Source organism: Dama dama, chromosome 11, assembly GCF_033118175.1.
Source record: "Dama dama isolate Ldn47 chromosome 11, ASM3311817v1, whole genome shotgun sequence".
Classification (NCBI taxonomy): Eukaryota; Metazoa; Chordata; class Mammalia; order Artiodactyla; family Cervidae; genus Dama; species Dama dama.
The window spans coordinates 37033048-37060241 of NC_083691.1; the positions used below are offsets into that span (position 1 = coordinate 37033048).

At 39.8% G+C, this 27194-nt stretch overlaps 1 protein-coding gene and 1 non-coding gene across 4 annotated transcripts in view; both read left to right on the plus strand.

The window, feature by feature from the left end:
* Window positions 1–84: 84 nt before the first annotated feature.
* The window catches only part of C11H2orf42 (chromosome 11 C2orf42 homolog), a 45315-nt gene continuing 18205 nt past the window's right edge, over window positions 85–27194 (plus strand). Inside the window, exons 1-4 of one of the 3 annotated variants that reach the window (XM_061155113.1) lie at window positions 85–2741; window positions 20865–21142; window positions 21609–22443; window positions 23151–23261. In XM_061155113.1, coding sequence (XP_061011096.1) covers window positions 21621–22443; window positions 23151–23261 — 934 coding nt within the window. In that variant the 5' untranslated portion in view covers window positions 85–2741; window positions 20865–21142; window positions 21609–21620. Of the gene's footprint in view, window positions 2742–8815; window positions 8878–20864; window positions 21143–21608; window positions 22444–23150; window positions 23262–27194 lie in introns of those variants that run through there. The other 2 variants (XM_061155114.1, XM_061155115.1) reach the window with 2 other exon arrangements.
* LOC133065738 (U6atac minor spliceosomal RNA) lies at window positions 23774–23899 on the plus strand. The gene has a single exon (XR_009694995.1). It is a non-coding gene; the product is annotated as a U6atac minor spliceosomal RNA (small nuclear RNA).

Here is a 27194-nt window from a genome sequence, read left to right on the forward strand (position 1 = left end):
TCTTTTTGGTCTAGCCATATTGTTATATTCACTCAGGTATTTGTTCAATTTCTTTTTAATCTTATTCTAGAAACCATGCTTTGCATTGGGATACTGCAAAGAATTGCTGTAGAGAACTTACTATATGAAATCAGGATCTCATTTTCCTTGTGTGATATTCTCTCCCTGTGGAAAATGAGATTCACATTCTTGTTTTATTCCTGTTTTGTTTCTGTGCTTACTCAGCTTCCTTTTGTATGTGTTTTAAGAGTTCTGTTACTTTGGAAAAGACGGTTGGTAAGGACTAGTTTGCATAGAGAATTAGAGTTGAGTTTACTAAGAGCTACAGGGTGCTCTTGAGGTTACAGTTGAATTGGAAAAATAAACTGTGTTTGTAGGAAATAAAGAGCAAACCCTTTCAATGAAAGAGTGATGATTTCTAAACACAAAATCTTTTTTGTGTACAGAGTTATTGCATTTTTTTCCAGTGACTACATTTTGACTGTTTAGAACTTGAAGAACATACCTCTAAAACAACAAATTTTAATTTAAGAACCTTGAGTAAAATGTATATGAATGAGTCTCTGTTGAGTAGTACTTTACACTATGGCCTCTGAAGTTGGAGGCTGAAGTTATTCTGATAGCAATTCACCTAAAAAAGGAAAAAGTAAATTTTTGACTCAGGGTTAATATGCTTAAATGAGTTACTGCCCAGAAAGTAGGAGTTAAGCAGATTTACATACTAGATAAATGAGATCCCTAGCTTATCTGTTTTCAGCTCTGGAAGACCAATAACCATACTTAAACATGTAAGAAATGGCAACCCACTCCAGTATTCTTGCCTGGAGAATCCCATGGACGGAGGAGCCTGGTAGGCTACAGTCCACGGGGTCGCAAAGAGTCGGACACGACTGAGCGACTTCACTTTCTTTCACTTACACTGTGGAAATACTAAGCTGCTCTTGAGGGAAAAGACAGATGCTAATATTTGAGTGTCCTCACCGACTCAATGGACATGAGTTTTTTTTTTTGGACATGAGTTTGAGCGAGCTCTGGGAGGTGGTGAAGGACAGGGAACCCTGGCATGCTGTAGTCCATGGGGTCGCAGAGTCGGACACAACTGAACAACAAAACCAAAAAGTAACTGGCCACCAGTCCTCTTCGAGTGGAGTGTGCTGACCAGTAAGCCCTGCCCATGTACACAAACCTTCCAAACAGGTTTTTAGTGCTTCACTTTTCAATGAAGTCAGCCAAAGGTCACCAGAAATTGAGAAGAACTTTGACTGCAAAAGGTAGAGCTAAATAAAAAGCAACTTGATAACTCTCAAGAATCTGCAAACTTATACAGTATTCAAGAAATTAGAACAGAATACTAATAAAATGTCACAACAAGAAATGAGAATAAATAAATTCAGTGAGAGTATTAAAAGACAAGGAGATGTTCTAGAACAGAAATCAAAAGTAGAAAAAATAAATATGGATCAATTCAGGAGGTTTATAATATAAAATCAATAAGTGTTCCAAGAAGAAAACAGAAAATAGGGGAGTGGGTAGAATTTATTAAATAAAGGAAAACTTCCCTGATGATATTTTGAGTTTTAAGATTGAAGAAAGGCTAGTGTTGAGTTTGCACAATAAATAGGAAAGATCCATATAAAGCCATACCACTATAAAATTTTAGGATGCCAGGCCTCTAAGGGACCCATCCTAAAATTTACCAGATAGAAAAAGGATTGAGAAAAATACCCAATGACAACATTGAACCTAGGAATCAGTGGGGCACTATCTTCAGAAGTGTAAATGAACTATGGTTCTGGGTCACCGTAGAATAAAGACTAGATATGTTAGTTCGTAGAAGACTGATTCTCAGGGATAAACTGGATAAACTCCATCAGAACAAGAATAAGTCAGGAAAAAAATACAATGTAGTATATAGAAACAGGATCAAACAGGAGTGAGATAATAGGAAGTCCTAGGATTACAGTTGTGAAGAGACTTGGCAGCCAATCCAGATTGATAGTCAGCAGGCCAGACTTAAGGCTCTCTAGAGGTCAGGCTGTGTATTGTGAGAAGTTTCACAGAACTGTGGAGAATGTGAGACTAAATACTGGAAAATCAGGCAAATGGGAAGAGACAAGCCAGAGAAAAGATTGTGTAAGAAAAGAAACATTCCCTGAGCCAAGTACATGTACCAAGCTAATATTTCTTGTTTTCCTGAATTATATTCATAAATATTTGTACTATTCCACTGCTTTGGTTTTCTTTGGCAACTCCAATTGTATGTTGGATTTCCTCTGCCTGTCATTGATTTCTATCATTTGTTCTTAATTATTTTTTATCTTTTCATTTGCTTTTCTTTTTTGGCCCCGTGACATACAGTATCTTAGTTCCCTGACCAAAGATCAAACCCGTGTCCCTTGCTTTGGAAGCGTGGAGTCTTAACCATTGGACCGCCAGGGAAGTCCCTGCGTTTCTCATCTCTAATCTCTGTTCCTTAATGTGCTTCCTGTGGTATCCTGACTCACTTGTGTTCCTTTTAATGTAACCTTCATTTCTGGAAAAAAAAAAAAATTTTTTTTTCTGTTTCCTAAATTCTACCAATTTCTGTTTCACTTTAGGGACAGCTCTTCCCTGAATTCTTGTATTTCTTAGCTGCATTTGCTTCATTAGATTTTTAAAATTTACACTGGAAATGTCAGTGTACTATTTTCAACTGCTTTATGGGAACATTTTCTTGTGAGTTTTCTCCGGGGAAACTCTGGGTAAGTTTTGCTGTCTTTCTTATTTTTAATTACAGTGTCTTGGTACAAATGCTGTGCTTACTCCTTTCTGTTTATTCATATTTGAAATGGTTGGTTTTTTCTAGACCAAGTACCAGCAGGAGGATGAAGGGGAAAGACCCTGTCAGGGTTTCTTGCCTCCCTTCTCTGTGGCTACAATGAATTGTCTCCTTAAAAGTGTAGCCATGGTTCCTCTCTGGGATGAGGCCCTGTTCAGAAGTTCTGTGCCAGCTGAGCGCCCTTGATTCCTTCATGTGCTCCATTAAGTGACAAAACTCTTGACTTCAAGGAGATCCCCTAACTTGCTTTCTGAAAGACATCTCCTCTGGACCCTTTAGGCACTTAACACATCTTCCCTCCCTGCCTCTTCCAGTGCTTACATGCTAGTTCAGTCCTTCCTACAGCTGGCTCCACTCACGGGTTGGCTCTCAGACTGAATATTTGCAAGTGATTTCTGAGGTCTGCCACTACCGGCCCTCTCCTCACTCCCTGTCCTTCCCCCACAGCACTCAGTTGGCCTCCCATCCAGTACCACACTTCTTCTCAATATGGAATGTGCTGAATTTTCTCTGTATCCCTGGCTTCACTTAAGATACTGTTTGTGGGAGTCGGTGGTCATAGGTTTTCCTTATTGCTCCCTGTGGTTTCCAGGAGAACGGTAAAGATCCAGGTACCAGACTGCTAACCTTTCTGCCAGAATCAGAAGCCCAAAGGAATCTTTTATAGATTTAGATCTGATCATGACTCTTCCCTTCTTGAAAGTCTTTGCTTCATATTATATTTAGGATGTAATCTAAAATCTTAGGAAAAGACCATGATGCTGGGAAAGATTGAGGGCAGGAGGAGAAGGGGGCAACAGAGGACGAGATGGTTCAATGGCATCATTGACTCAGTGGACATGAGTTTGAACAAACTCCAGGAGATGTGACAAACAGGGAAGCCTGGCATGCAGCAGTCCATGGGGTCACAAAGACACGACTGAGAAACTGAACAGCGACCCAAATCTTTAATACGGCCTGCAGTTGTCTTCTAAAGTGCTTACTCGACTTCACTGCAAGCCACTTTATATATCAGAATCCCACCAGAAGACAGAGACCACCACTAAAATTTGAAAAGGGAAATTTTAGTGTAAATAGTGAAAAATGGTTAACCCCTAGAAGGAGTCCAAAAATTGCAAGTGCAAAAAAAATAAAAGCTACTACTTCTAAGCAGAGTGGACAGTGCAGAAGCTAAGGGTTTAGGAGAGCACTTGAAGTTTCTAACCTCTTCAAAGTAGGCTTGATTATCACAGGACCCTGCAGCCTGGTAAGAAACATGCCAGAAGGCGTAGGCCGGGCCCGTTCCTTAGACGCTGCCTACCACTGGCCAGAGCTGATCCTTAGAAATGGCCCACCGGGTGAGGGAGCTAGGGTTGCCAGATTCAGCAAGTGAAAGCACAGTCCAAAATATTACCTGAAACATACTAAAAGTTATGTGATGTTTAATGGTGTCCTGTATTTTATCTGTCAGCCTTTGAGGATGTTACAGGCTGGTGCAGCCAAAGCTGCCATAGAAGCAGCTGCAAGTGAGGGAAAGTATAGCCTGAGGGTGTAGCAGGGGCAGGTCCAGAGAACCACTGAGGGGAGCACCCCTGTGTCATCTGTACACTGATCCATTGGCTTGCACACTGAATGCAAAGATTGAACCAGAACCCATAAGGAACATTCCTTCCTGTCATTGCCTTGCGTGTTCCTCTAGTTCCCTCTGTTGGCAGAGCCTAATAGTGAGCCGGCTGGCACAGGTGAAATGCTTCATAAAGCAAGGCATAGCAGGGTGGACTGGGGATCAGGACTCCCATTGCAGAACCCTGCCGTGTGAATGCCTTTTGTCTGTCTGCTGTTTGTCTTAAGCTCTCCACTTAAATGTCTCTTCCTATAAAACTTCTTCCTTTCTCTACCCACAATCTATATCAGGAGCCTCTCAAGTCATCTCATAGTTTTCCTTAGAGCATTTGTCATAATTTTAAATTATATATTTATGCAATTATATCTTTAAAACCCGTGTTCCCCATTAAAAGCTGGTGACTGTTTTCTTCAAGTATATATACCCTGTAGGTAGTAAATCATTTAATTGATTTAATTATCTCAATCTCATTTTAAACAAATGGCTTTCTGCTGTGTGCTGATAGTAAGTACTACCACCTAAAATACTGGGTGTGAGGTGATAAGAGCTAAAACCAAAGGACCAAACCAGGGCCAATTCTGTGAGATCTACCTTCCAAAATATGGGGTGTAGGCACGTAAGACATTCAGGTAGAAATATCCAGTAGATAATGATGTAGAATTTGGAAGGGAGATCCAGGCTGGAATAGAGATGGGAGCCATCAGCATTTAGGTGGTAATCCAGCCCAAGGAGTGGCAGTCACCCAGAGAGACAGTAGTGAGAAGAGGACTGAGGACAGAACTCAGGTCTATCTGTATGGAAGGGGGCAGAGACAGCTACACTTGCAAAGGAGAATGAGGAAGAGAGCTGCCTGATGGGGGAGAAATACTGAAGGCCCATAATGTGGTAGAGATCAGGAAGGAAACAAAGAAATAGTAGTCAAGGGTCAGGTGTGGCAGAGGGAAAAGTGTTCACTGGATTAGCAATAAAGAAGAAATTGGTGACTTTAAAAACTAACACTTTCAGCGAAATAGTATGAACAAAATGTGGATGCAGTGGGTTAGGGAGTGGGAGGTGGGGATGTTTTAACTAGTGCAGACTGCCTTCCTGATTTAGTGGGCTGTAAAGAGAAGGAAGCAGAGAGGAAGGAGCAGATGGGTTTAAGAAAGCAATAATTTTTTTAACATCTCAAGACAATAAATTATGAATAAATCACAAAGGTAAGTAAATGATCACCAAAAACAAAACCTCTACTGTTCACCCATTTGGAAATACACAACAAAAAGATACCTCTGTTTTATATAAAAAACTGGAACAACAGTTCAAGAATGCGTTTGTGTGCATGTGTGTACTATTTCTCTAGGATACTTAGAATTGAGAGATGGATTAAAGAATGTAAAGTGTAAAAACTGTATGATACATATTGTCAGATTGCCCTCTTAAAAGTTGTATCATTTTATACTCCAACCAAAAATGTCTGAAAGCACCTATTTGCCCTGCTTTTACCAATGCTGGTTGTTACTAAGCTTTCATTTTTGCCAATCTGAGACATGTAAAATGATCTCTTTTATTTCCCTGATTGCAAGTAAAGTTAGTGATTTTTTTTTTCCATGGTAATTGGTTGTTTGTGTTTCTTTTCTGTGACTTTTCTGTTTATGTCCTTTTGTCTTTTTGACCTCCAAGGACTTTTAGACATAGTGATTGCATATTGAATAATAAATTACTGAAGCCCATGCGCCTAGAGCCTGTGCTCCACTACAAGAGAAGCCACCACAGTGAGAAGCCTGTGCACTACAATCAGAAGCTCCCACTCGCCACAACTAGAGAAACGCCCTTAGAGCAACGAGACCCAGTACAGCCAAAAAATACTTTTTTTTTTTTTAAAAGAATAATAGTATCTTATGTTAAGTGACAAAAACAAGTTGCAGGAAAAGATAACATTTATCTTTGAAAGTAATAGAGGAAGTTTTGAAAACAATACTTTTGAACTAGACAGCTTTCTTAAAGAACTAAATAGAGTGAAAGCTAGGCTCATGCAAATGGAGAAACTCTAGAAACATTCTTAAGGTCAGGAAGAGACTACTATTACCTTATTAATTAATTATTTCCAGGACTTACCTGGTTGTCCAGTGGTTAAGAATCCACCTTCTAAAAAAAAAAGAATCCACCTTCTAATGCAGGAGACACAGCTTTGATCCCTGGTCAGGGAACTAAGATCCCACATGCCTAGGGGCAACTAAACCCACACGCTGCAACTGCTGAGTCCGTCCACCCTAGGACCTGTGCTCCCCAGGAGAAGCCCACACACTGCAACAAAGACCCAGGAAAGCCAAAGAAGAAAGAAAAATAAAAACCCCAAACCTATGACAATTAGAAAAATACTATAAAACAATGAAAGAAAGAAGTGGGTAAAAAAATATTAGCATACTGAAATAAAGAAGGCCCTTATTTGTACAAAGTCCTTATTGAAGAAGGAATTGAAGAACCCAGCGTGCCTGGCTTGGAAGAAAGAAACCTCTTTTAGAGTGAGGTTGTTTGGAACATATAATGTGTATCAGCTGAAAACCCACAGATCTCTTAGGATGCATTTGGGCAATTTCATTGGAAAAAAATTTAAACACACTCCCTTTACAACAGTCTCTCAGTTGTGACACTGTTAACATTTTGGTCCAGATAATTCTTTGTTGTAAGGGCTGTCACCTATGGCATCTACTAGATGTGTAAGCAGTGCTCCCAACTGAGAACAACTGCTTTGTGTAATCACTTGACACTAATATCAACAACCAGACGTTGAAAGCCCACCGTATTATTAGGTGATCATTTAGATGATCCAGGATATACTTCAAAAAAATTTTTTTTTGGCTGCACAGGCTCTTCATTGTATAGTGTGGACTTTCTCTAGTTGTGGTGCATGGGTTTCTGTCTTGTGGCACATGGGCTCTAGGGCGTGTGGGTCAGTAGTTGCAGTGCGGATGCTTAGTCCCTCCATGACATGTGGGATCTTAGTTTCCTAATTAGAGATTTAACCCACCTCCCCTGTATATTGGAAGGCATATTCTTAGCCACTGGACGGCCAGGGAAGTCCCGATCCAGGATATTCTGATGATCATTTTAAAACTTGAAAGACAAAATTGGAAAAATTTCGTGGAAAAGAAAAAATGTGCCCTTCTCCCCCCTACCTCCAGATTAAGAAACAACATAGCAAATCTTAATCACTGAAGAGACCCCTTGTCTTATTAATAGTTAAGAAGACTAAGGTTCTGCCAGCTAAAGAATGTCACTCACCATCTGGCTCTATAAGGATTAAGTCATTAGCCACTGCAGTCACTGACCTTCAACACACCTTGAAGGGAGTTCAGGGTGGAGATCAGAAACAAGGCACTCTGTGCTCTGGAAAAATTGGGAGAATAGGACTTCATATGGATATTTTCAGGAGATTTATGAACCTAGTTTCCTGCATCTTTCCATACTTAGAAAAACACTAAAATCATTAACTAAGATACCTGTGCTTTGTCACCAGAAACACCCCTCTACCAACTTGTGCTTGATGGCACATACCCCTTCTCCAAAATCATAGATGTGCTAACCTCCCCCCCAACCTCTTCACATCACTTCCTCAGAGCTGAGAGACTCTCTCATTGACTACAGTCCTCAGTAAGCCCCTGAATATAACAAACACAGCTCTCACCTTTTTATTTATTCGTATTATTTCATTTGACAGTTCTCAGGCGACCAGTCCACAGTGCAAAGGTTAATAAGTAGCAGGATGAAGGCTAAAGGTGCAGGAAATCTCATTCCGGGGTTTTTCAATACATGCAAGCCTCACCCTTAACACATTGGTACTCAGCAGCTATTGTCAACAAAGAGTATGTAGATTTATTCTGTGCAATTCCATGGACCAAAACTAGGTTATGCCGAAACTCAACTCAATTCCAACCCCTTCTAAGGGAAAACGTTCAAGTAATACGTCAGAGTGTAATTAAGGGAGAAAAAATAACTTGATACAAACACACAAGTGATAGAAACAGCGAATATTTTGGTGGACAACACTCCCTTGACAAAACACTAAATCGTAGCCGACATTGCTAAAAATATAGAAAATCTAAGACTTGCATCAATGACGGATGGAATTCTACTCAGAAACAGGACTCACTCAGGCCCGAAATAGCCATGACCAGCCCTAGAATTGTCTGTGCCTTCCAGTACCAGCAGAGTTGTCCAGAGCACTCTTGCCATAGCAAAAAAAAATTTTAAGTGGTACAACCGCCTGGTAGGAGCAGATTCCACCACTTGATTCCGGAGCAGATTCCACCACTTGATTCCGCAGCGATTGTCCGCTGCCTCTAGGAGGAGGAAACTACAACTCCCATCAGACAACGCGAACTGAGGCGGGGCGGCTCTGACCAATAACGACTGTCGTTACAGCGAACAGTTTGGCCGCGTTTGTAAAAGGCCGCGGCAGGCGAAGAGAGAGGAGGTGAGGGCGGTCATCAGCGTGGGAGCCTGGGGCCGCAGGGTGGGGGGCGCAGGGCAGGTAAGGGGACTGTGTTGACCGAAGGCGTGGGCGACAGTGGGACAAGGGCGTACAGCCGGGAATCCCGGCGGATAGCGTGTCCCAAGAGCAGGGTGCTGGCCGAGTGATGCTTCTACTCGGGCCTACTTAGGACCGGAAGTGAGCGGTCGCACGGGGAGGATGCCGGGAAGTAGGTTCCCGGGTGATGCGGCTGGGGGCGGGCTGCGTCCTGAAAGCGAGGTAGAAGGTGCGGGACTCGCCGGCCAGGTGACAGGGGATCTTGGCCTTTCTCCGGTGTTCCGAGGCAGCGCAGGGCAAACGGAAGCACCCTGGACCTGAAGTTGAGAGTTCTGGCTCTAGTCTTGCCCCTTCCTCTCTTTTCTGGTTGACAAAGAGTCCAGCAGATTCCAGACTCACCTTAGATTATCTAGAGGCTGGCCGAGGAACAGGAATCAAATCCGTGCTTTCTCTGAGCCACTGGTAAAATAATACCTGTTTCAAAGTATCATGGTGAGCATTCCATGAGTAAATGCATGGGAAGGGCTTACTTGTACTCAATAAATGTTAGCAAATGTATGTTTTATTCATGGTGCTCGTTCACTTACTGTGCTTCACAAGAATTAAACAGCGTTCAGCGAACTGAATATAGCTCTACAGCCAAATGGCACACGGCTGAAAGCCCGCCACCACGGGGAGTGTTCGTGGAGTAGCTCTTCCAGCCCGTCCCTGTACACCATCCGAGGAGGCTGTTCAGAAAACTTGCCCGGAAAAGGAGACCCTTCTTAAGGCAGAGCTCAAATACAGATTCTTTATGAATCTGCATTCCTTCTCAGGTGGGGCTCAGCCAAAACTCAAATTCGGACTTGACTTAGGAGGAAATGGGAACTCACTATGTTGATCTTTTAATTGAAACCGTTCAACTAGTGTCAGGACTTAGTGAAGCTCGGAGAGTTAAGTGTGAGGCAAAGTGGCCGGTAAAGAATGAGTTTATTAGCATAGGAGGCTTGTGAGAGATAGAAGCAGGCCAGCAAGGGAGCACAACCCTGAGAACTGTTCAATAGGGCTGCATTTTTATAATCACAGGAGAAGTGGGGAGGAGAGAAGACCACCTTCTTCCCCATTCTTGGACCTGCATCAGGGCTTACATCATTAGTTTCTCCTTTGACCGTCTCTGGCCTAACTGGGACTGTCCTGGCGCTAATTAAGTCATTTGTATATTAGCAAAAGGCTGGTAAATTATACTAAAATATAGCGGGATTTCTAAACTTAACTAATTATCCTACTCTATCCGTCTCACTTACGAACTGTGTTACTTGTTCGTGTATGCTTTCTGTAAGAGGTAATACTCGTGGTCAGTTGCTAAGTTGTGTCTTACTGTGTCCCTTTGGACTGTAGCCTGCCAGGCTCCTCTGTTTATGGGGTTTTCCAGGCAAGAATACTGAGTGAGTTGCCATTTCCTCCTCCGGGTGATCTTCCTGACCCAGGCATCAAACCCTCATGTCCTGCATCTCTTACATTGGCAGGTGGATTCTTTACCACTGAGCCATCTGGGAATCCTAAGTGATAGTAGTACAAGTTTAAAATTCAGATGTTACAAAACAGTGAAATGTGCATATCCCTCCCTCTTCCCATTTCCCAAGTCCCCAGTCACTTCTTCTGAGGCAATACATTATATAGGTGTGTGTCTTCCCTGTTTCCATTTTTCTCTTTTAAACCAAGAGTATCACATTAAACATGAAGTTTTATACCTTTTTTTTCACTCCACAGTGTATCTTGATATTTGTTCCTTATCAATACATATAGATCTGATACTTTTTAATGGTTCTATAGTAGCATATTTTATAGTTACACCATGATTTATTTAGTTAGCTCTTAGATTGTTTCTGTTCTCGTGCAGTTATGGACAACCTTGCATGGAGTACCCCTGTGCATGTTTCATGTTCATGTGAGACTTGAACTCATAGAATCTTAAAAGTGGAATTGTTAAAGTGTGTTTTATTTTATTTACATCCCTTTGAAGACAATATTGCAGTTTACATTCCTACCAACAATGCAGAGTGTGTTTCTCCACATCCTCCTGTGATAACATCTTTTTGTCACTTTGCTGAAGTCCTGTTTTAATTTGCTTCTTGCTTATTTCAGGGTTGAGTTTTGGACATTTAAAACTTTTTTTTTTTTTTAAATCCCCTGGTGGTTAGGACTCTGTTCTGCCACTTCTGAGGACCTGAATTCAATCCTTGGTTGGGGAACTAAGATCTCACAAGCCACACCACCAGAAAAAATTTTTTTTCTTTTTTTTTTTAACAAGATGTCTTTCCGTGCCCTTTACTCATTTTTCTAGTGGGATTGCTTCTTTTTATTGATTTGTAAAATCTCTTATTTTAGGAAATTAGCCCTTTGTTATTTGCATTTCAAATATTTCTCTTTTCCCATTAAATATAATTTTTACTTTATCTTAGAATATAGTTGATTTACAGTCCTGTGTCTCAGGTGCACAGCAAAGTGATTCTGTACACACACACACACACACACACACACACACATCCACTCTTTTTCAGATTCTTGTCCCATCCAGGTAATTACAAAGTATTGAGTAGCGTTCCCTGTGCTATACAGTAGGTCCTTGTTGATTTTCAATTTTATCCTTTTGTTTTTAGTGGCATATTTATTGAAATTAAATCATATAACATAAAATTCACCCTTTTAAAATGTTAAATTTGGTGATTTTAGTATATTCACAGAGTAATGCAACCTTCCATCACCCCATAAAGAAATGTCACACTTATTAGCAGTCATTTGTAATCCCCACCATTCCCCTCATACCTTAGCAACCACTCATCTGTCTCTATGCGTTTGTTGATTCTGGATGTTTCATCTAAATGGAATCATACAATGTACGGCTTCTTATGTCTGGTTTCTTTCATGTAGCATAGTATATCAAGGTTCATTCATCCATGCCATAGCATGTATCAGAACTTCATTACCTTTTATGGCCAAATAGTATTCCATTGTATGGATATATCACATTTTGTTTACCCATTCATCAGTTGATGGACATTTGGATTGATTGTACTTTCTGGCTTTTATAAATACTATTACAATGAGCATTGTGTACAAAACCACCAATTTTCTAAAGTGGTTGCACCATTTTATAACACTCAACAATGTATGAAGGTTCCAATTTTTCTTTATCATTATTATTGTCTGTATTTTTTTAGTCATCTTGGTGAAATGGCATCTCATTTTGATTTGCATTTCCTTAATGGCATGATTTTTGAACATCTTTTCATGTGTTTATTGGCTCTTTGTATGTCTTCTTAGGAAAAATGTCCATTCATATCATTGGCTCATTTTAAAATTGGGTTATTTGTCTTTTTACTGTTAACTTATAAATGTTTTTATATATTCAGGATACAAGTCCTTTATCTTATATATGACTTGCAAACATTATCTCCCATTCTGTGCATTATCTTTTTACTTTCTTGAGGCATCCTTTGAAGCACAGTTGTTTTTAATTTTGATTAAGATCAATTTTTCTATTCTTTTCTTTTGTCACTCAGGCTTTTGGTGTCATATCTAAGACACCATTGCCTATTCCAAGGTCATGAAGATAAATGCCTGTATTTCTTCCTAAGAGTTTTATAGTTTTAGCTCTTACATTTATGTCTACAATCCACTTTGGATTAACTTTTTTTTTTTTTTTTTTACTTTTCAAACTGTTTTTTATTGATTTTTTTTTTTTACTTTCCAAACTGTTTTTTATTGATTTTTTTTTAAATCAATAAAAAGCAGTTTGGAAAGTAAAAAAAAAAAAAAAAAAAAAATCAATAAAAAACAGTTTGGATTAACTTTTATATACAGTGTGAAACAGGGATCCAACTTCATTCCTTTGCAGGTGGCTATGTATTGTTCCAGCACCATTTGTTGGTGGGACTATTCTTTATCCACTAATGGATCTTGGCATTCTTGCTGAACATCAACTGACCATAAATGAGAGGGTTTACTTTTTAATTCTCAATACTATTTCATTGGTTTCTATATCTATCTGTAGGTATATTGTCACATTGTCATTTCCCCCCCAATTTTATTGAGATGTAGTTGACATATAACATTGTGTAAATTTAAAGTGATACACGCTTACATTGCAAAATGATTACCGCTACAGCATTACCTAATGCTTCCATCACTTCACATAATTACCATTTCTTTTTTCAAAATCATTTATTCTTTTTGGAATAAAGATTTTAAAGCACTGTATCTTTATTGCTACTCCCAGGCTTTCTCTAGTTGCAGTGAGCAGGGGCTACTCTCTAGCTGCACTGTATGGGCTACTCGTTCTGGTGGCTTGTCTTCTTGCAAAGCAAGGGCTTTAGGGTGCACAGCCTGTGGCTCACAGGCTCTAGAATATGGGCTCAGTAGTTGTGGCACACCGACTTAGTTGCCCCACAGTGTGTGAAATCTTCTGGACTAGGGATTGAACCCATGTCCCCTGCATTCAAGGTGGATTCTTAACCGCTGTAACTATGCTGTACGTTAGATTCCCAGAACTTATTCGTCTTACAACTGAAAGTTTGTACCCTTTCACTAACATCACCCGGCTTCTCCAATGCCCTAGGCCCCTGGCAGTTACCATTCCATTCTACTTTTATGAGTTTAGTGTTTTTAGGTTCTACATGTCAGTGGTGTAATACAGTATTTGCTCCCTCTCTATCCACAGTCTTAATTTGCCGTGTAGTAAATTATGAAATCAGGAAGTGAGAGTCCTTCTACTTTGTTCTTTCTCAAGATTTTCCTGGCTCTTTCAGGTCCCTTGCATTTCCATATGAATTTTAGGCTCATCTTGTCTATTTCTGCAAAAAAAGGTATCTAGGGTTTTGATAGGAATACATTACATTGGATCTGTAGATCAGTTGAAGAGTAGTGCCATCTTAATAAGATCAACTCTTCTGGTTCATGAACATGAAAAGATCCCTTTCCATTTTCTAGGTCTTTAATTTCTTTCAGTTATGTTTTATAGTTTTCACGGTATAAGTCTTCCACTGCTTTGGTTGCTTAGTTTGTTTTCATCTTTGAACTTAGTCTAAGGTACTTTTTTCCATAAAGAAAAATGCCATTTTCATGTAATCAAATGAGTCATAATTTTAAACTGGGTCAATTATTTGAATAGTTAATTCCCCAAAGAGATAGACATATGACTAGATAAGCATGTGAAATGTTGCCAACATCATTATTCACTAGGGAAATGCAGTAAAAACCACAGTGAGGTACCACTTCACACCCACTATAATCTAATGGCCATAACCAAGAAAACAATAACACATGTTGGCCAGGAAATGGAGAAAGTTTGTGAGAATGTATAATGGTGCTGGGTGCGATGTAAAATGGTACAGTCGCTTTGGAAAACATTTTGGCAGTTTCTTAAAACATTACATTTAAACTTGCCCTGAAGTGTTAGTCACTCAGTCGTGTCCGACTCTTTGTGACCCCACGAACTGTAGCCTGCCAGGCTTCTCTTTCCATGGGATTCTCCAGGCAAGAATACTGGAGTGGATTGCCATTCCCTTCTCCAGAGGAACTTCCTGACCCAGGGATCAAACCCTGTTCTTCTGCACTGCAGGCAGATTCTTTACCACTTGAGCTACAGGGAAGTCTGACTACTCCTATTTATCAGTTTTTTTTTTTAACTTCTTTATTGAGGTAAATGTAAAATTACCCTACCACTCAGTAATTCTAATTCTTGGTTTCTACCCAAGAGAAATGAAGACAGTTGTCTACACAAAGACTTGCATGTTAATGTCCTCGACAGTACTGTTCATGATAACCCTGAAGTGGAAGCGGTCCAAGTATGTATAAGGTGATCAATAGATAAACAAAATGATGTAGCCATACAGTGGCATGCCATTCAGCAGTGTAAAGGAATGAAGTACTGATACATGCTACAATGTGGTAGAACCTTGAGAACATTATGTTGAGTGAAAGAAGCCAGACATAAAAGGCCACATATTGTATGATTCCAGCTATATGAAGTGTCCAGGAAAGGTAAATCTATAGAGACGGAAAGAAGGTTAGTGATTACCTAAAGGTGGGCATGGTGATTGACTCCAGAAGGCAAGAGGGCTCTTTTATGGGGTGATAGAAGTGTTCTAAAACTTAATTGTCATGATGGATACCCAACTCTATAAACAATAAATATTATTGAATTTTACACTTAAAATGGGTGAATGTTATGGTATGTAAAATATACCTGAATAAAGAAGTTTAAAAAAAAAAACACTGATAAATAAGAATAATAATCATTTCTAGATTTAATGTTTACTATTTTCTGGATTCTGGGTTTTGTGTCATGTAGGCCATCTTCAATCTGATACCCTTAAAAAATATTTTAAGAAAAAAATCCCTACTCTTTTTGTTTTAATGTATTGATGGTTCCATTTTTTTTGTGTTTGAATGTTTTATCTGCTTGGAATGTATTTGAGTACAGAAAGTGAGATAGGATGAATAAGACAATAATAACATTTTTAGAAGTCAGACTTCTTTCTCCCAATAAAATTTTATTCTGTACCCAATAAATTAAGAAAACTAGAAACAATGTTCAGAATCTTGTCTACTGAAATACTTGCACCTATATACTAAAGTCAGTGTTTAAGATGTTAATTGCAACATTGTCTAGAACTAAAACTCATTGGTAGAGATGGTTCAACTGTGGTAAAATATTAAGAATGCAAACTTGAGGACATTGAGTATAATATAACTCAATTTTTCTAAAACCAAAATCCCACATGTGTACATATATATATTTATTTATTCATAAACACAGAAAATAGTCTGAAGGATATATGCCAGCCTGTTAACTGTATTTACTCTTGAAAAGTGAGGATATGTGGGGTGGAGGGGCAAGTGGGGGTAGTGGTAGTGAAAGTAGGGCATAAAAGGGTCATTAGCTCTTTAGTCTGCTTTTTGCAAGATCATAGACTTAAATGATTTATTTACAAAATAAACTATAACTGGCAAATAGTTCCTCCCTTAATGAGCAAAGTTGTTCTGTTTTTTCACTTTAATAATAATATGAAAATCATCATCAGTGTAATTTTAAAATTGATTTATATATAAAGAAATCTGAAGCTCAGAATTTAAAAGATTTGGTCATAGAGATAATCAGCTTTGGAACAACATTCTTTCTAAGAACCCGAGTTTGACTGATTGGGAATACCTACCAAAAAAGTGTATTGACCTCAGAAGGAAATGCTGTGTAAACAGGCTAATGTGTCTAGGTGTTTTTAAAGGGGTGACTTTGCCCCTCAAGAGGACATTTAGCAATGCCTGGAGACATTTTTGTTTTTTATAACTTGGGGAGGGCACGGTGACTGCCACTGGCATCTAGTGGTGGAGACCAGGGACGCTACTAAACATCCTAAGACACACAGGATAGCCCCCCATAATAGTTGTTGTTGTTGCTCAGTTGTGTCCGACTCTCTGTGACCCCCATGAACTGCAGCATGCCAGGCTTCCCTGTCCTTCATTATCTCCCGGCATTTGCTCAAACCCATGTCCATCGAGTCTTTGATGCCACCCAGCCATCTCATCCTCTGTCGTCCCCTTCTCCTCCTGCTCTCAGTCTTCCCCAGCATCGGGGTCTTTTCCAGTGAATCAGCTCTTCACATGAGGTGGCCAAAGCATTGGAGCATTAGCTTCAGCATCAGTCCTTCCAATGAGTATTCAGGGTTGATTTCCTTTAGGATTGACTGATTTGATCTCCTTGCTGTCCAAGGGTCTCTCAAGAGTCTTCTCCAGCATCACAGTTTGAAAGCATCAATTCTTAGGCACTCAGCCTTCTTTCTGGTCCAATTCTTACATCTGTACATGATGGAAAGACTATAGTTTTGACTATATGGACCTTTGTCGGCAAAGTAATGTCTCTACTTTCAATAGGCTGTCTAGGTTGGTCATAGCTTTTCTTCTGAGGAGCAAGCGTCTTTTAATTTCATGGCTTTACTCACCATCTGCAGTGATTTTGGAGCCCAAGAAAATAAAAGTCTGTCACTGTTTCCATTGTTTCCCCATCTATTTGCCATCAAGTGATGGGACCGGATACCATGATCTTTGTTTTGTTTTGTTTTGTTTTGTTTTTTTGATCTTTGTTTTTTGAATGTTGAGTTTTAAGCTAGCTTTTTCACTCTCCTCTATCACTTTCATCAGGAGGCTCTTTAGTTCCTCTTTGATTTCTGCCATAACGGTGGTGTCATCTGTATTTCTGAGGTCATTGCTATTTCTCCCGACAGTCTTGATTCCAGCTTGTGCTTCATTCAGCCCGGCATTTCACATGATGTACTCTCCATATAAGTTAAATAAGCAGAGGACAACCTTGACGTACTCCTTTCCCAATTTTGAACCAGTCTGTTGTTCCATGTCCATTTCTAACTGTTGCTGCTTGACCTGCACACAGGTTTCTCAGATGCAGATAAAGTGGTCTGGTATTCCCATCTCTTTGAGAATTTCCCACAGTTTGTTGTGATCCAGACAGTCAAAGACTTTAGGGTGGTCAATGAAGCAAAAGTAGATGTTTTTCTGGAATTCCCGTGCTTTTTCTATGATCCAGCAGATGTTGGCTATTTGATCTCTGGTTCCTCTGCCTTTTCTAAACCCAGCTTGTATATCTGGAAGTTCTCCATTCACGTACTGTTGAAGCCTAGCTTGAAGGATTTTGAGTATTACCTTGCTATCATGTGAAATGAATGCAACTGTGCAGTAGTTTGAACATTCTTTGGCTTTGCCCTTCTTTGGGACTGGAATGAAAACTGACCTTTTCCAGTCTTGTGGCCACTGCTGAGTTTTCCAAATTTGCTGGCATATCGAGTACAGCACTATAGCAGCATCATTTTTTAGGTTTTGAAACGCCTCAACTGGAATTCTATCACTTTCACTAGCTTTGTTCTTAGCAATACTTCCTAAGGCCCACTTGACTTCACACTCTAGGATGTCTGGCTCTAGGTGAGTAATCACACCATTGTGGTTGTCCAGGTCATTAAGACCTTTTTTTGTATAGCTCTGTGTATTCTTGCTATCTCTTCTTAATATCTACTGCTTCTGTTAGGTCTATACTGTTTCTGTCCTTTATTGTGCCCATCTTTGCATGAAATGTTCCCTTTTTCTTGAAGAGATCTCTAGTCTTTCCCATTCTATTGTTTTCCTCTATTTCTATGCATTGTTCACTTAAGAAGGCTTTCTTATCTCTCTTTGGTAGTCTTTGGAACTCTGCATTCAGATGGATGTATCTTTCCTTTTCTTCTTTGCCTTTCGCTTCTCTTCTTTTCTCAGCTATTTGAAAGGACTCTTCAGACAACCACTTTGCATTTTTGCATTTCTTTTTCTTGGGGATGGTTTTGGTTACCACTTCCTGTGCAGTGTTACCTCTATCAATAATTCTTCAGGCACTCAGTCAGATCTAATCCCTTGAATCTATTTGTCACTTCCACTGTATAATCATTAGGGATTTGACTTAGGTCCTACCCGAATGGCCTAGTGGTTTTCCCTACTCTCTTCAATTTAAGTCTGAATTTTGCAATAAGGAGTTCATGATATGAGCCCCAGTCAGCTCCTGGTCTTGTTTTTGCTGACTGTGTAAAGCTTCTCCATCTTTGGCCACAAAGAATATAATCAGTCTGATTTCAGTATTGACCATCTGGTGATGTCCATGTGTAGAGTTGTCTTTTGTGTTGTTGGAAGAGGGTGTTTGCCATGACCAGTGGGTTCTCTCAGGAAAACTCTGTTAGCCTTTGCCCTGCTTCATGTGTACTCCAAGACCAAACTTGCCTGTTACTCCAGGTATCTCTTGACTTCCTACTTTTGCATTACATTCCCCTATTATGAAAAGGACATCTTTTTTTAGTGTTAGTTCTAGAAGGTCTTGTAGGTCTTCATAGAACTGGTCAACTCCAGCTTCTTTGGCATGAGTGGTTGGGGCATAGACTTGGATTACTGTGATATTGAATGGTTTGCCTTGAAACAAACCAAGATGATTCTGTCGTTTTTGAGACTGCACCCAAGTACTGCATTTCGAACTCTTTTGTTGACTATGAGGGCTACTCCATTTCTTCTAAGAGATTCTTGCCCACAGTAGTCGATATAATGGTCACCTGAGTTAAATTCGCCCATTCCCATCCATTTTAGTTCAGATTCCTAAAATGTCGATGTTCCCTCTTGCCATCTCCTGTTTGACCACATCCAATTTACCTTGATTCACGATCCTAACATTCCAGTTCCTATGCCACGTTGTTCTTCACAGCATCGGACTTTACTTCCACTACCAGATGCATCTACATCTGGGTGTCGTTTACGCTTCAGCTCAACCTCTTCATTCCTTCTGGAGCTATTTATCTGCTCTTCTCCAGTATCACATTGAACCCCTAACTGACCTGGGGACTTCATTTTTCAGCATTACATCTTTTTGCCTTTTCATACTGCTCATGGGGTTCTCAAAGCAAGAATGCTGAAGTGGTTTGGCATTCTCTTCTCCAGTGGACCATGTTTTGTCAGAACTTTCCACCATTACCCATCTGTCTTGACTGGCCCTACACAGCATGGCTCATGGTTTCATTAAGTTACACAAAGCGGTGATCCATGTGATCAGTTTGGTTAGTTTTCTGTGATTATGGTTTTCATTCTGTCTGCCTTCTGATGGATGAGGATAAGAGGTTTGTGCAAGCTTCCTGATAGGAAGGACTGGCTGTGGGGGAAATAGTCTTGCTCAGGTGGGTAAAGCCATGCTCAGTAAGTGTTTAATCTAATTTTCTGCTGATGGGTGTTCCCTCCCTATAGTATCCAGCCCTAAATGTCTGTGGTGCCAAAGTGGAGAAACCCAGCTATCAGTCATATTTCACAAAACTTCATTCACTCAGCAGATATTACATGGGGGGTTAGTTCTTAGCACCACAATGTAAGCATTCCTAGACTTCTTATTTGTACTTTTCAATTTGTTAATTAGTGGACTAGAGAAGATGTGAAAGGAGAGTCTTTTATCAAGACCATTCTTTGGGAACATCCCTGGTGGTCCAGTAGTTAAGAATCCACCTGCTAATGCAGGGGATATGGGTTCGATCCCTGGTCTGGGAAGATTTCACATGCTTCAGGGCAAGCAAGCAAGTAAGCCCATGCACAGCAACACTCAGCACACCTTGAGGGGAAAAAAAGACTGTTCTTTGGGGTCAGAGAGCAAAAGCAAAGCTCACACCTTACTTCAAAATCATAAGCAGATTTACCTTTTTAAAAAGCATTAAAAATATTAACCTTTAGTTAATAATATGCACGCTGCTGATACCTGCAGCTTACTTTGAAATTCATTGAAATATGAAAGGGATTGATAGATGAAAAAATGGATATGTAATAAACAAATATAGTAAAAGGTTAATTTTATAATCTAGTGGGTGGGTATATGAAGGTTGACTGTAAATTCTATTTTTTTATATGTTTGAAATTTTTCATAATGTTGGGGGGAAATCAGAAACAGAGATTCACATTCTTTTTAGCAGACACTGGGTTAGTGGCAACCACACTGCTGATTTTGATAGGTGGCCTCAGGCAAGTTACTTAACTTTTTGATTTTCATCTGAAAAGCCATTGTTGTTTGGCTCCAATGAGACACTAATATGGTGAGGTTCAAATGAAATAATGAACGTAAAAGCACGTTGAAAAGCATAAAGTGCTCTGAAAATGCCGTGCATTACTGTTAGGAAGGCTGAGTGTCCAACTATTTATATCCCTGGCTCTAGGTGTTTTTGAAAGCTCCCTGTGTAATGACATTAGCACTGTTTTACCTTCTTGTGATTGGAAGTATAAAACAACCATGATAATTTCTATCAAATATTTCTCAAATATTTGTGAAAGACTTTCCTCTTCTAAAAGGAAAGAGTCACTCTTTGTATAACTTTAATAGTTTTTTCCTGTTTTACTTACAGGCTGCCTTGGTCTCCACTTAGGGCAGTGGGAATCTTTGACTATGGAACATTGGGCATGAGCTTTGCCATTGGCTGACCCAGAAGGAGGAGGCAGAATGTCTCCATTGTTACACCACAGAGTTCAAACTTCAGAAGACTTGAGTTAAACAGTGTTTTTTACTCTGCAAATTGTTGCATCTTCACTTGTCCTCTATGATCATCACAAACTAATGAAACACCCTTTAGGTCTTATGAATTCAGGTTATACTGTTTTCTGGATACTCTGGCAATTGATACAGGTAAGATTGGTCAGGGTTTTGTGGGGAATGGTGGAAGAGAAAGAACTCATCTTTCCCATTCTCCAGTCGCTCAAGTCAAACATCTGTGCATGTTGAAATCAGGTTAGCTAGGGAATTCCTTGGCCGTCCAGTGGTTAGGACTCTGTGCTTTCACTGCCATTGATCCCTTGGCGTGGTCAAAAAAAGATTAGGTTAACTAATCCAGCTTGTATAAAACAAGACTGAATCTTGAGAAATATTTCAGTTATTACATTAGGCCTTAAAAAGTAGAGAGATGCAAAAGGCAAAGTTTCCTACACTTTTATTTTATTTGAGGCTTTAAATGGATGTTTTCTTTGAGGGTACAGTTTGAAAATAGTGGATAGCTTCTTTTCATTTTACTTTCTGTACTAGATATTGTAAGTGATTTTAACTGTGTGTGTGTTTGCATGTATACTCAGGCTGATGAGCTTATTGTCTTTTCTAGAACCTGTGAAAAATGGAACCAAACTCTCTAAGGACCAAAGTTCCAGCTTTCTTATCTGATCTGGGGAAGGCCACGTTGAGGGGGATCAGAAAGTGTCCCCGATGTGGCACATACAATGGAACCCGGGGACTGAGCTGTAAGAACAAGACATGTGGAACCATTTTCCGGTACGGTGCCCGGAAGCAGCCTAGTGTTGAAGCTGTCAAAATCATCACAGGCTCCGATCTGCAAGTCTACTCAGTGCGGCAAAGAGACCGGGGCCCTGATTACCGATGCTTTGTGGAGCTAGGTGTTTCAGAGACAACCATACAGACGGTGGATGGGACCATCATCACTCAGCTGAGTTCTGGCCGGTGTTACGTCCCCTCATGCCTGAAAGCTGCCACCCAGGGCGTTGTGGAGAACCAGTGCCAGCACATCAAGCTGGCAGTGAACTGCCAGGCAGAGGCCACCCCTCTGACTCTAAAGAGCTCGGTCTTAAATGCCATGCAGGCCTCCCCAGAAACCAAGCAAACCATCTGGCAGTTGGCCACGGAACCCACAGGTCCCCTTGTACAGAGGATTACTAAAAACATTTTGGTGGTGAAATGCAAAGCAAGCCAGAAGCATAGTTTGGGGTATTTACATACATCCTTTGTGCAGAAAATCGGTGCCAAAAGCTTGCCTGAACGCCGTTTCTTCTGCTCCTGCCAGACTCTAAAGTCACACAAGTCGAATGCTTCCAAGGATGAGGCGGTCCCGAGATGCATTCATTTCTTTGCTTGCATCTGTGCCTTTGCCAGTGACGAGACATTGGCTCAGGAATTCTCAGACTTCCTAAACTTTGATTCCAGCGGTAGGTGGTGTGGTTGACACATTTACTCTGTTTTTCTAAAACGGCAATGAAAGAGTCCCACTGATGGCATTTGGAGATTGTCCTAGCAACCTTCAGAAGCAGTTGCTAGATAAATCCAATGAAAAGCATTCCTTCTTTTAATTCCAGTCAGCACACTTGCATGAAGGTTGGTTGGTTGGTTGAAATTAATGATCAAGAAACTTGGGCATTTTCATTGAGACAATGAATCAAGCAAAGTTAGCTTTGCTTTGATTTTTTACTTTTCTACAGATGCCCTATGTTAGTAAAAACAAAGAACAAACAACAAGTACCTTATATTTTGTCTCGCTTGCTTGTTACTTATGTTTGAAGATGGGGAAAACTAGGACCTTGCTCAAAAAATCTTTTAAAGTTTCTACATCAAGACTTATGTTGTTTTTAACATTTTCATCTTGTGCTTTTATTTTCATTTCTGAATGATCTTTAGCTGGCAGCAACTCCCAAATTTTTTGTTTTACGTTTCTCTGTAGAGCCTTTTATCATATTAATGGCCCATGAACAAGAACATATATTTGGTGAGTTCTTTAAAGGAACTGATTTTAAAGCAGACAGTCATGCTATAATTTGTTTTGGGGATTTGGATTTTTTAGAAATTAATTTTTCTCTAGGTTGGGACCCATAGTTGTTCATAGATAGTATTAATAATTCAGAAATTTATTATATTTTAGGTCTAAAGGAGATTATTGTGCCCCAGTTAGGTTGCCATTCAGAATCACCAGTATCAGCTTGTGAGTCTACGGCCTCTAAGCCAAAGAAGAGGAAAAAGGAGGAAGTATCTGGTGAGAAGCTGTTTCATTTGTTTGTTGGTGGTGTGACCTTTAGATATTATTTTACTGTGTTTTATATGTTTCACTGAATCTCAGCAAATATAAGAGGTAATGTTGTTGTTTTCTGAAAAAACTTTTACCCTTATTGATAATTCTTTGTCAAGCTAAGAGTTGGTTCTGTTGGCCAAGTATAAGATCCACTCAAACTCTGCTTGTATTATTGATATGTCTGTTCATCCCTGAATCATTTTCAGACTAGTTTTACACCTTAATCTGCCTTAGGATAGACTTACGAAGTTTTCTTTTTTCTTTTTTTTTTTTACTTACGAAGTTTTCATTGATAGGTGTTTGTTTAAAAATTTGTGATAATGTTTAATTATATTTTCCATGATACTTTAGAAATATAGTTTGTTTTCTGCATTTTCAGCAGGTGGCATTATATGTGTATTTTTTTTCTTTTTTAATTCGAATGTATCAGTGTCAGTTAAGGACTCATATAAATCAATGTGAAAATGCTAAAGTATGTGTTGTATGAAAGGAGAGAAGGTTAGCACTCCCCTTGACAAGGATGGAAGAGGCTCTCGGGCCTAACAACACGCATACGGTTAAGGCATTGCCACCTACTTTGTGGCATCTAACCACTGTTTTTAAAAAAAAAAAAAAAAAGAAAATGCTAAAGTATCATAGTTGATGAGTGTTAAAAAAAAAATCTAGACTCTGAATGAAAGGAAAATATTACCTGGTCTGCACATGTGGACCAAACTCCAGACTCACTAGTGAAGAGAGAAATGCAAATGTTTTATAAATACAAAATTAAAACAAAATACTTTTGGATGCCAAGTTAGCAAAGTTTTTTTTACATGATGAGGCCACAGGCAAATTGGCCTCTTCAGCGTGGCTAATGTAGTGTAATTTGCTTTAATCATTTGTAAAAGTAGTTTGCAGTATTTCTTAAGAACCTTGAAAAATGTTCCTATCCACAGAGGGCATATTGCTGGAGGCGGGTCAAGTGGTTGTGCATAGTTTAGGTGCTGGGAAGTTGGAGAAAGATGGAGAGACAGCAACTTGGTTATTTCTGTGTTTTTGAGAGAGAATTCTGGCAGCAATATAGAGCAGAGATTGTGGTTAAATGTTTACTTATGAGTCTTTCCCAGAAAACTTGAAATTAAAAAAAAAAATTTTATACCCTGTAACTCAGTAATTCTACTTTTAAATAATCTTTTTTAAAGGAAATAATCCTTAATATAGGAAAAACATTTTGTCCAGAGATGCTCATTGGGTATTTGTTTATAGTAATGAAAAATTAGAAACAACTAAGGTCCAACCACTAGGGATAGTTAAACAAACCACTTGATAGAATGCCAGGCAGCCATTAAAAATGACTGTAAGGAGTTTGTAGAAATGTTAAATCACTCAGGTAGCCAGATAAAGTACAGAATACTCAATTCAATTTGAATTTCATACAAACAGTGAATAATTTTTTTAGTATAAGTATTTCCCATGTAATCTTTGGAACATATTTACAATAAAATATTATTTGAAATTAAAAAAAATTTTTTTGCTAAATCTGGTAATCCTGGTGTAATCGTTGTTGTTGTTCGACTCTTTGCGACCCCATGGACTGCAGCTTGCCAGGCCTGCTTGTCCATCACCTTCTCTTGGAGTTTCCCGAAGTTCATGTCCATCGAGTCGGTGATGCCATCCAGCCTTCTCATCATCTGTCGCCCTCTTCTACTTCTGCCTTCAATCTTTCCCAGCATTAGGGTCTTTTCCAATGAGTCCACTGTTCATGTCAGGTGGCCAAAGTATTAGAGCTTCAGCATCTGTCCTTCCAATGAGTATTCAGGATTGATTTCCTTTAGGATGGACTGGTTTGATCTCCTTGTTGTCCAAAGGACTCTCAAGAGTCTTCTCCAGCACCACAGTTTCAAAAGCATCAATTCTTCAGCACTCAGCCTTCTTTCTGGTCGAACTCTCACATCTGCACATGACTACTGGAAAGACCATAGCTTTGACTATATGGACCTTTGTCAGCAAAGTGATGTCTTTGCTTTTTAATACACTGTCTAGGTTTGTCATAGCTTTCCTTCCAAGAAGCAGTTGTCTTCTAATTTCATGGCTGCAGTCACCATCCACAGTGATTTTGGAGCCCAAGAAGAGGAAATCTGTCACTGCTTCCACCTTTTCCCTTTCTATTTGCCATGAAGTGATGGGACTAGATTCCCTGATCTTCATTTTTTCAATACTGAGTTTTAAGCCAGCTTTTTCACTCTCCTCTTTCACCGTCATCAAGAGGCTCGTTAGTTCCTCTTCACTTTCTGCCATTAGGGTGGTATCATCTGTATATGTGAGGTTGTTGATATTTCTGCCAGCAGTCTTGATTCCAGCTTGCAACTCATCCAGTCCTGCATTGTGCATGATGTGCGTTACATATAAATTAAATAAACACAGTGACAATATACAACCTTGTTGTACTCCTTTCTCAATTTTGAACCACTCAGTTGTTCCATGTAAGGCTCTAACTGTTGCTCTTGACTCGCATACAGGTTTTTCAGGAGGCAGGTAAGGTGGTCTGGTATACCCACCTGTTTAAAGGCTTTCCACAGTTTGTTATGATCTACACAGTCAAAGGCTTTAGTATAGTCAATGAAGCAGAAGAAGATGTTTTTCTAGCATTCCCTTAACTTTCTCTATGACCCAGCGAATGTTGGCAATTTGATCTCTGGTTCCTCTCCCTTGTCTAAACCCAGCTTGTACATCTGGAAGTTCTTGATTCAAGTACTGCTGAAGCCTAGCTTGAAGGATTTTGAGCATAACCTTACTAGCATGGGAAGTAAGTGCAATTGTCTGGTAGCTTGAACATTCTTTAGTACTGCCCTTATTTGGCATTGGGATGAAAATTGACCTTTTCCAGTCCTGTGGCCAGTACTAAGTTTTCCAAATTTGCTGACATATTGAGTGCAGCACTTTAATAGCATCATCTGTCAGGATTTTAAATAGCGGTGCTAAAATTCCATGACCTCCACTAGTTTTATTGGCAGCAGTGCTTCCTAAGACCCACTTGACTGCACGCTTTGGGTTGTCTGGCTCTAGATAACCACCATCGTGGTTATCTGGGTCAATAAGATCTTCTTTTATACAGTTGTTCTGTGTATTCTTGCCATCTTTTCTTGATCTCTTCTGCTTCTATTAGGTCCATACTGTTTTTGTCCTTTGTTGTGCCCATCTTTGCAGGAAATGTTCCTTTGATATCTCCAATTTTCTTGGAGAGACCTCTAGTCTTTTCCCATTCTGTTGTTTTCCTCTATTTCTTTGCATTCTTCATTGAAGAAGGCCTTCTTGTTTCTCTGTGTGCTTCCCTGGTAGCTCAGCTGGTAAAGAATAGCCTGCAATGCCGGAGACCCTGGTTCAATTCCTGGGTTGGGAAGATACGCTGGAGAAGGGAAAGGCTACCCACTCTAATATTCTTGGGCTTCCCTGGTGGCTCAGTTGCTAAAGAATCCACCTGCAATGCAGGAGACCTGGGTTTGATCCCTGCGTTGGGAAGATCCCCTGAAGAAGGGAAAGGCTACCCCACTCCAGTATTCTGGCCTGGAGAATTCCATGGACTGTCACATGGGGTCATGAGAATTCCATGGGGTCACAAAGAATCGGACACGACTGAATAACTTTCACTCTCACTTCTTGTTTCTCCTTGCTCTTCTCTGGAACTTTGCATTTAGTTGGGTATACTTTTCCCTTTCTCCCTTGCTTTTTGCTTCTCTTCTTTGCTCAGCTATTTGTAAGGCCTCCTCAGACAACCACTTTGCCTTTTTGCATTTCTTTTTCTTGCGGATGGTTTTGGTCCATGCCTCCTGTACAATATTACAAACTTTCGTCCGTAGTTCTTCAGGCACTCTGTTTACCAGAACTAATCTCTTGAATCTATTCATCACCTCCACTGTA